This window comes from Coffea eugenioides, chromosome 11, assembly GCF_003713205.1.
Source record: "Coffea eugenioides isolate CCC68of chromosome 11, Ceug_1.0, whole genome shotgun sequence".
In the NCBI taxonomy this organism is placed as follows: Eukaryota; Viridiplantae; Streptophyta; class Magnoliopsida; order Gentianales; family Rubiaceae; genus Coffea; species Coffea eugenioides.
In genome coordinates this window covers 47,050,888-47,061,467 of record NC_040045.1, presented here as the reverse complement: position 1 = coordinate 47,061,467, position 10,580 = coordinate 47,050,888, and the positions used below count along the sequence as shown (strand labels likewise).

Genomic DNA, 10,580 nt, shown 5'->3' with positions numbered 1-10,580 from the left:
TGCTCAATGGTCTAAAGATGAAGAAGAAAAGTGAAATCTGCTTATTTTATGAAATCACTACTGTTTTTTAACACGAGGCACAAGCTGAATTCATCATTGGCCCTATGAGATGTTAGCTATATCTCAGGACCAAATGAACTAATCCTTGAAACATGAAATGCATGCTTAACAGAAAAAAAAGTACTAGTAGTTTTTGAAGACAAGCAGCTAATAGCATCTGTTTGCTGGATAAACTTCCATTATCATAGCTTGACTTATTACACGAGAAATGAGATTACAATAGATGGGCGTGAGTACAACACGAGGCATGTGATGTATACTGCATAAGAGTTTTACCATGAAATTTGAGGGATGAGGACAGGAAGAGGTTTCAAATTTGGACAAGAAAGTCTCGCATATATATATATATATATATATATCCTCGCCTGGAGCTTAAATATTGCTCCACTCGAACAAGTCAGGCAAAGTTCCAAAAAAAATCTACTTGTTCTACAATCACTTTAAAAGATCAATTGTTTATCCCATTCTTGAAGCTTGCATTACGCTCGTAATGCACACTCAAAGTATGTATGCAAACAATTTAGTCAAGATCCACGTGTAGATTACTGCAAAGATTGCTCCAGCAGGAATTGTCACAGCCCAAGAAGTCACAATCTCCCTCACTGTTTCTGCCCTCACACTGTTAAGTCCCCGAGCAAACCCCACCCCCATGACTGCGCCCACTAGAGTGTGGGTGGCTGAGATTGGTAAACCTAGTTTAGATGCAAACAAAACCACGGATGCAGCTGCAAACTCTGCTGCAAATCCTCGTGTTGGTGTTAATTCTGTAATCTTCTTCCCAATTGTTGCAATGACTCTATAACCCCACATCGTGAGCCCTGCAACAATCCCAAAGCCACCCCATGCTAGAATGTGATTAGGAATAACAATTTCTGCTCCACTTACACCCCCCTGAAGAATGGATAATGCTGCAGCCAAGGGACCTATTGCATTGGAGACATCATTTCCACCGTGAGCAAATGACATGAAACAGGCAGACAGCACTTGCATGTAGCCAAAGACTCCATACACCAGTTGTAGCTGGGTACCCTTTGGACCAGCAAAGTCAGAAAGAAATCCAACATTTTTGGTGTGGATTATCTCTTCCTTTGGCTCTCCCTCTCCCGAATTAGACTTGACCAACAGGTGACCAAGTTGCTTTTGAATAATTCTGTATACGATAAACGCTCCAGCAGTACCACAAGCTAAAGCCTGGAGGACAGCTAAAGGGAATTGCTTACTAAGAGGGAAGGCTGCAAAAGAGATTCCAGTCACACCGACAAATACAGCAATCGGTGCAGCTGCAGCTGCAGCTTGTCCTGGGTTCGGAGCACTGTAAACAAACTAAAATATTAAAGGAGGTCAGTGGGGATGAATATGTGACTTTGGAGTAGAATCTGTGTAGTATTCTGTTGCCTACTTTATCTTTCAGAATGAATAATCAATATCAGGTTTCTTCTTGTTTCTTATGACAGCTGTTGAATCAGATTGGGCAAACATAATTTTTCAAGTCTCGAGCTATTAAGAACATACCCTGCGGATGCATTTATAGACAACAAATGACACCATTGCTCCCATTAAAGGTGAGATCACCCACGACGAAGTTACTCTTGCCAATGAACTCCAAAAGACAGCACCAGTTCCCCCATACACGAGACCAAACCCAACCATCGACCCTACAATGCAATGAGTGGTTGAAACAGGCCAACCATAGTAAGATGCAACCTGTGCACACAACCAAGATTTGTTAAGAGGTTGGAAGAGATAAAACAAATAACAGTGTAAATTGATACGTGCTGAGTGATTAAAGCTGAATAAGTTGAGAGACATTGTGCTATTTCATCAACAACATTGTCTAGTTGACTAACGGAAGAGTCCAATCATGTTATTGATAATCATATAAAAGTAGTAGCATGTTGGAGTACACAGCATCCAGTTTTAAGTAGAGCATTAAGATGATATTGAAGGATGTTTTTGTTATATATCATCATTGCAGACTTAAGGGTATCAAATATCAATACCTTCAAATTTTGTTTTCAAAACTGTCTATCTTGGATATTCTGTCATTGATAGAAAGATTTCTATAATTTGATCATCAAGTTCCACGGTATTTAGAGTTCAAACAAGCTGTAACAGAGTCTATGTGCAGGAATTCAACTAAAGCTCTTCACTAGTATCTGGGGCTTTGCCACTGTAAAATTGCAGTGACTTCAAAATTAAGTTTACGCTCCTGCATCACCTTAGACATCCTGCACTCTAGGAGTTGTAAAGGAAAAGAGTAGATTAAATGGTCGCCATCACTGTATAGATAAATTGGAACATTAGCATATTGTTACTGTTCTTGATAATTCCGAATGGAAATAGGACAGAGAATCTTACTAAAATGCTTTTAGGTTTAGCCAGTTTTTCAATGAATTTAATGTTTTCAGTAGTCGAGTCAGAACGTGCTTCCAACGTTACTATACAATTTTGAACAAAAGAAGCAATTTTGAACGTCCATTCCCTTTTTTAAGTTGCATAAATTTTGTCCGACATATATACGGAGAATACAATTGTATGCTAGAGAATTTGGAAACATCTTGAATGTCAACCATACAGATCAAGAAATGAAGGATATAGTATTGCACCTGCAACCAAGTGCCAGCAGCAGCCAAAGAAGATAGCAGCCCTGCGAAAAGCAAAGTAGCCTTTCCATCGAAAACACTGGCAACCAGAATTCCCTTCTGCATTGTACTGGTTACATGTGTTCCCATCAGCAATGCACCCGAGAATTCCAGAACTGCAGCAATCAGTACAGCTTGCATGAGGGATAAAGCTCCTGAACCAACTGAAGTCCCCATGGCATTAGCAACATCATTGGCTCCAATGTTCCAGGCCATGTAAAAACCGGAGAGTAATGTAGCATATGTCAAAACCTTAGCCTTCAATCCAGCAGTCCGAGTCAGTGACTTCATGAAAAAGGGAAAAGTAAGAGCAGCAACTGCTATGCATATGGTAACAGCAGCAGCTGTAGTTGAGGACATATGGAAGGCCTGCGCCATGCCTGGCAATTCAACATCCGTGCTTGCATCATCAACTTCATGTTGCCTTTCAGATTCTATATCTCCACCTTTATGATCTTCAGCTTCAGCAAAAGACGATAAGGCCGCAAAAGGGTGTACAGAGCTACAATTTTTCCTCCCTAAAAATGAAAAAGAAGATTTAAGCAGCCGTTGCCGAGGCTTGAGAATAAGAGGGTCTCTTTTAGGTTCACTGGAGAAGAGACGGTGCCTGTACGTGGGAAGGTAAAGATGAGAATTGTGAACTAAGAAGGCTTCAGCTGGTGTAGTGGCCCTGTTTCTAGCAGAAGATAAACAGTAAGAGGAAGTCATGACTTGACAGAAAAACAGAAAGGATTGAGCAAGTGGGGAAAGAGTGCGTTTGAAGTGAAAAGGGGAGGATTATTCTGGTAGAATCTTGGCCATGGAAAGTAGAGGAGGAAGAGACGAGAAAAGAGTAGGTGGAAGAGGACTGGAGGAGGAGGCACGGTCATGGGCGTTTAGTCAGTCTTTACATATTCTTTCTTTGGTGTAGAAGGATTGGCAGCTTGGTTTGGGGTCTAGTGGAACGAGTGGTGGCTGAATTTTTTCTTGGCCACGGCACGTACACGTCCACTAGTTTTAACTTCAAAATTAGACGTAACAAGATACCATATCCACTACCAATGGATCTTTAACAAGCAGAGAGATGGAGGGACAGGCAATTTTGCCCAAAGAATCCATTCTGTCCTTTTCCTCTTCTTCTTCTTCCACTTTTCTACACTTTTTTTCTTTTTCTTTTATTTATTTGCTCAACTTTCCATTCCATTTTCATGATGACTAGTTAGATTATGGCGTTACACCCTCGGGTCGGCTCGCCTGGCGCTGAAATTGCCTCATTAGATTCCGGCACTGTGTAGTCAGGGTTCGATTCCTTCTACCGTCTTTTGTATCTTGGGAGCGAGTGTAGAAGTGCAGGAAAATTAGTTTGAAATGAATACTCTATGTGTTGACAAAAAAAAATAGATTATGGCGTTACACAATGAGGCCGTCCACACGCGATCAGCAAGGCTCGAGTCCTTAATTGGACCTTGTCCCCCGAGACAAAGATGAAATTTACCTTGGACTCTAAAATGACCGAGGCTATAACAAGCGATCGGTGAAGTTTCTTGTCTTCTACTCATTTATGGTCCAGAAAATCAAAGAAAACAATTGTTGCAGCCGTACTTCTAATGCTTAGTTCTAGAACTTTACAATGCTTGTGAGCTTGTCTGTGCATCAGAAATTGCATACTATGATATTTATACTTTGGGATAAATCAAGATGATAAGCCCAAAATCATAACTGCATTAAGACAGGCCAGAGACTTCAAGATTGAACAACTCCGGCATGATTTTATCTACCCGCTTTGAACCCAAGGTTGAACTCCACTATACCCAGTACCACTATCATGTTCTGGAGTTGGACCAGGCTCATAATGTTGACATTGTGGTTTGTTCCCCTAGATCACAAGAATTGTTTGAGGCTGCAGCTCGTCAATGATGCTCTACGACGGACTTCATTCTCGGCCCATTTCGGGAACAGCCTTCACAACATCCTATCCCCAAATCCCAAGCCAGCTCCCATAATGGTCCACACATATCTAAATCTTATAGTACTATACGCTACGAGACTTGATGTCCCCCGAGCCTTTATGCAAGCAGCAATATCCATCGACCCCAGAGGCCTGCTGCAAATATGATATACTCACATTGTAGAGGCTATTATTGATTAAGCACTTGACAGGATTGAGATACCAAAACTCTTCTCACAAAACCATAAAGCCTTGATTTCCAAAAGCCCAAAGCTGCTCTTGTCATAGTTTTGCGCAGAAATCCAGTATTGGTGATTGGAACCTAATTCTTGTTGTTTAACAGATCATTTTAGTAAAATGCCGCAATTAAAGCAATGTTATAGGTACTTTTCCATCCAAGTGAATGAGGTCTAACTGGCCTTTGTTTTTTGCAGCGTGCTGATAAGAATTGGGCCAAGCCCGGCTCCACAAGAATTGGCCTCTAATGTTTGACATTAAAAAAAAAAAAAAGAATCCTGCGTGACGGTCGAAAAATGGTGTTAGAATTTAAAGAAAAAATCCATTCAAAAGTAGTGCTAGACCGCTATATTATATTGTGATTTTGAGTCATTGTATTGCTGGTCTTAGTCATCTTTCTTACGTCTGTGCAACGGACTGGTCGGTTCGACCCAGTGGAACCGAGAGTTGGAGACATGTCCGGTCCGAGTTGGTTCAAAAACTCGAGTGACAAAGACTCGGTCAAAACCGGTCAAATTCGGGTTTGACCGGAAACTTGGAACAACCGGGAAAACCGGTTCTTTTTGAGCATCCAATTTCTGCTATGTTTCTCCCAAAATTTTCAGCATGGATATCGATCCTTGAGTGCAGATTCGACGGCAACAGCAGTGGTGTAGTCACATATGGCTATTCTAACACAAATATTGAAAGATCTAAAGTTAAAATTAAAAGATTTGAGAAAAAAAAAAGAAGAGAAGTTGACGATTTTCCAGACTGTGTCTAGAAATCATTTATAGTTGAGCCACATTTTCCTATGGCAGACCCAGCTTCAGCATTTGACAGAAGAAACTTAATGTGAGTTGATGATTTTCACCCAACAAAAAAATAGTGTTGATGATTTTCACGTGGTAAATAGAAAAGAAATGCAAAGATATAGAAGTGAAAAAGGGACAAAAGGGAAAAAAAAAAGAAAAGAAACAGAAGGAGGAATGCGTCTGGACTCTGGAGAAGAAAGGACAAGGTCGGGATGGAGAGGACGATGACGGCCAATGAGATTTTGAGAGAAAAAAGAACGGAAAGATCTAGGGAATTCAGCTTTGGGGTTTCAAAGTTTTGTCAATTTTATGGTTTGACCCCTAGAGTGATAGAAAACTGTAAACATGCCTAAAAATCTTTATAATTTATAGCTTCTGCCCTGAATTCTAGTATTATTTTTCAAATAAGCCCTCTAATTTAGTTCTAAACTTGTTGAATATGCATTAAATTATATAGATTGCTACTTGACTGTATTACTTTATTTGTATTTTCTTGTAAAATATCTTAGAACCACCAAATATACATGAACATACCTTTCTCAAGATTATTGCATTTTTAGAAATTTTACATAGCATATTAATTTTTAAAATTAAACATATTTATGACATCATGATGACGTCACCCCGTTCGGTTCGACCCTCCCCTGACCCCTAATCTAGACCGAGTCATTGTCCGGTCCGAATTTCAAAACATAGGTGCAACGTTGAAGGGGTTTTTTTTTTTTTTTTTTATAATCAATAACGACAAAAGTCCGAGAGTTGAATACAGATGTACAGATTGTAAGGCAGCCTTCCTTGCGCAGGAGCCCAACAATGACCTTATCTCAATTGTCATGCTGTTCATGTCTGAGGCTGCAGTTTAATCCTGGATTACTTATAATATCGTGACAATTATATTATAGTAGAAACCAGAAAGTACATGGTTTGTTCTTGATAGGATTGGGATCCTAAGGAACAGCATCATCTTCTAATTAATTTAGTATATTTGACAAGGACATGCTCGCATCATTCTATTCTCTTCTCTCCTCGTTCCAAAAAAAAAAAATGTTGGGACATCTAAGTGGATGCCAAATTTACGTACTTTGGTTTCGATCATGTCAAAATTTGATGCCCCAATCCGTAAAACACCAAAGTAGTACAATTAGACCAAGCAACCAACATCTCTATCTATACAGCAAATAATTAAAATGGGAACCTAGTCCCAAAGTGTAGTGAAATCTTATCATCATCATCATCATCAATCAGATGTCATATTCGTCAAATCAAACTCTCGATTTCCTAGTGAAAATTTTGTTGTTGTTTGTCATATTTTTCAGACTTGCGCCGTCGAAGACAGAAGATAGATGATCTAATTAATTATGCGGGCACTGACCAATTCTCATTGAGAACTACTAATTACTAGTAAGTGGTAGGAAATAGTCAAGTACGAGACAAAGAGGCTCATCATACATTGAAAGATCATAGATGCATGGCCATAGCTTCCCTGCAGTTGAACTTGGATTTTAATTTATACGCAAAATACTACACGTTAAGATTAATTATAGATACATGCATGCACAACCACCAAAATCGCAGAGAATATTCTGTTCGACCGGTGATCAATAAAAAAAAAGTACGAGAGATATTGCAGAAGTCCACGTAAAATGCCCAGGCCTCTCTATATGGTATTATATATGGAATGAGCCCAAATAAAATTTATGCAACACTGCTATAATTCTCAGACGGGCGGAATTAATGGAAATTATTTATTTATGTGAATGAAGGAGCGTTCGGTGTTCAGCGTTGGCTACCACAAAATATAAATGTAAAAAGCTGCTTCTGCAGTGCAGATGCAACGAATATATTAAGGCGTCGGCTTCTGCTACAGACATACATTCATATCAATTCCAGTGCTCCCGTTTTTGCTTTCAGTCTTCTGAGGTGTGACATGCATAGGTATCTAATCGGGTCCACCCCTCAAGTTACTCCTGCTATAGTGCTATCAAGAAAGCAACTGTAACCTAAAATATCTACTTACTTCATCAACTACGTACAAGGCTTTTTAATTGACTCGTAGAAAGAACTTAGGACGGTTTTGATGGACTCGATTAACAATAAAATCAAGAGACAACTATTGAGATGCTGTTTTAATTTCTAAAGATAGTCTGTGTAAATTATAATCGCTCATTCCTAAAAATTCAATTGTGTCAGGATTATAGAAGTTTAAACATGTAATTTATCTGTCTTTGTCGCATGACATTGTGGACATTTTGTAGCGCATTTTTTGTGCCGCAAGTAGAGTGGTGACACTCAAATTTGCGTCGCAAAGAGTGATGCAAATGCATGCGACATGTTGAAAAATTGTGTCGCTTTCTTTTGTAACGACTACTTTTGTGGCACAATTTAATTCCGTCGCATTTGTGCCGCAAAAAGGTTTTCGCGGCGGTTTTTGGACTTTTTGCAGCATATTTCTGGCGTCGTGAAAAGTCAGTTTTCTTGTAGTGTTTTTTGCACCATTATCATTGTTCACACTCTCTCATCTTGTCCAGCTTGCATCAAGTCTTCAATGACAACATTCCTCAAGGCGGTTTTGCAGAAAGCACAATGGTGTGGTGTCACATGTAGATCATGAAGCCAAAAGCCAATTATGGTTTCAGGTTCCAGATTATGCAAGCATGGTCATGTTAGTTGCGCCTCTAACTCATGCTCTTCATTTCATCGGTGTTGGAGGTCAACGTCAGCTCCCAATCTGTGTCTGGTACCATAGTCAAGGCCCGCAACCTCAAGGGAGATGGCAACTTGGCAAAGGTCCTCCAGCTCTTGACGCGGATGCTTATCATCTTCGTGAAAAATCACATCAACAACACGTAAGGCCCTTTGAGGATGCTCACCTCGGCCATCCTGCGTGTCCGAGGTGAACTCACCTCGTCCCTTATCAGAGCTCATCCGTATCTTGGGCATAACCCCTGAGCTCGGCCACTTCCCTAGCCTACCGTGTAGGTGACCTCGGCACCACCCACTTCGGCCGCACGCTGATAAGGTCACGGCCCCTGACATCACCCAGGTCCAGTGCTTTATCTGAAAAGCACTGGAGACTCTTAATGGAACCTGCTCAATACTCTCCGTCATCACACTCAGGCGGCTACAGTGTCAGAGTCAGGCCTCCTGACACGGGACAGAGCCGTAATGACCAGAGAATGGGTCCCACCAGCATGAGCTCTCCGCTCTGTCCTCTACCCTCCTATAAATACCCCACATACACTCCTAGCAAGTAAGCATACACTGTTCATTTGCTCATACTCTAGCATATTTCTCGTTCTCATACTAACTTGATCGTCGGAGTGATCCCAGGGGAGAAGCCCCGCCATTCACTTCGGACAAGGAGGTTGACTTCGGATCCAGGAGTTCACCTCACCTCATCTCAGAGAGGACTGATTCAGGTCGGTTCAGCTACCAACCAAAAATCGCCTCTTCACCCTTCTCATGGAAGGCCAAACCGTCCGACCCTACCAGCAAGTCGACTGCGCTCTTCAAATTGTAGCAACATATTACAACATCTCGACTACTGTGGAATATCCAGAATATCAAGTCCGTATATATATATATATATATATATATATTGGGGTGAATGTAGTGTTATAAGGCTGAAATGATCAATTACGATTTTTTGTATTGATCGAAAGCATACATCTACATTTCAAAGAAAAAGATGTCCGTGAGTGAAAATGCAAGTTATTTGAAAAAGAAGATTGTGGTGCGGTCCATTTAATCAAGAATTATCCCAAGAAACACTTGAATGAGCTGACATCTCAATCTACATACAGCTCTCAAGTGAGTACCCTCGCCGTGTGTAAATTAAGGCACTGATGTCCTTTTTATGGACATTCATCCCAGCGTTCTACTAACTTCTAATGATCGAATCAGAAGTTTATTTATGTAGAACGAACAAATTGTCCTACTACGCGAAATCTTTTTATAGGAACAAATCAGCAAGCCGTCCATACTCGTCATTCATCCGTTTGTCTTCTCTTATACACAGTTGAAACCCAATTTTTTTGGATAAACAGAAACCCCTGGAGACATTATTTTCTTTTTTCAGAAAATATCAATTATTTTTAATTGGTAAAACTTTGGTTCGAAAATGCAAAGCAGAAAAATTAACCATTTTAAATAATAGAAAAGAATTAACAGATACGGGAACTCGATCAGCCTTCGGGAAGAGAGAGATGAGACCTGAATATATGTATATCAGACGGTCCTTTTGGTTCCTTCATTGTGTTCTTACTCTTTTATGTCCAATGACTCTTCTTCTTTTTCTTTTTTTTTTTGGTTTAGATCTTAACCTAAATTCCATTCGAGTGAATCAGATTGATCCACTAGCATGAAGTGAAAAAGGCAAAAGCGTCATTGATTCACTCTATTTAAAAGGATAAAAAGATAGAGCGGCCGGATATGGTCACTTCCTTTTCGAAATGTTTGTTCAAGTAGAAATAGCTAAGAAATACAAAGAAAAAAGAGAAAAAGAAGGTCCCGGAAATGAAGTGGGAGCCATTAAAGGTGGCCCATGGTGATGCAAGAGCGGGACAGCACAAGCTCTTGGAATTTTGGATGACAACCGAGAGAATGGAAAAGGAAGACAAGGAGTTGGGAATATTTTGGGGCTTTGACAATTGACGGTAAGAAAATGAAATTCATCAATTTTTAGGAAGAGCGCAGTGTACCAGGAAATCCAAGTCTCGACCAAGATAGAAAATGGGCAAAATTGAGAATGGTACTTGAAGAAGCGTTGAACTTCCCAGGACCGAGCTGACCTTCTTCTAAGCTCGGCGTGCTGATGAGAAGAGCGTGTCCAAACCCTGCAAAATAAACAAGAAAATGTCTTTAGGGTGACTAGCAGGGGAGCCCCGAGGTTATTCCCGGGGGCACTCCGACGGTCAAGTT

The 10,580-nt window shown here is 40.4% G+C and overlaps 1 protein-coding gene across 1 annotated transcript; it reads right to left on the bottom strand.

Moving 5' to 3' along the window:
* Nucleotides 1–202: 202 nt before the first annotated feature.
* On the bottom strand, nucleotides 203–3,598 carry LOC113753420 (inorganic phosphate transporter 2-1, chloroplastic). The gene is made up of 3 exons (XM_027297564.1): nucleotides 2,667–3,598; nucleotides 1,573–1,764; nucleotides 203–1,383 (listed from the first exon to the last, which is right to left on the bottom strand). Exons 1-3 carry the CDS (start codon nucleotides 3,408–3,410, stop codon nucleotides 559–561), a joined length of 1,761 nt encoding a protein of 586 aa, XP_027153365.1. The 5' UTR covers nucleotides 3,411–3,598; the 3' UTR covers nucleotides 203–558.
* Nucleotides 3,599–10,580: the final 6,982 nt, after the last annotated feature.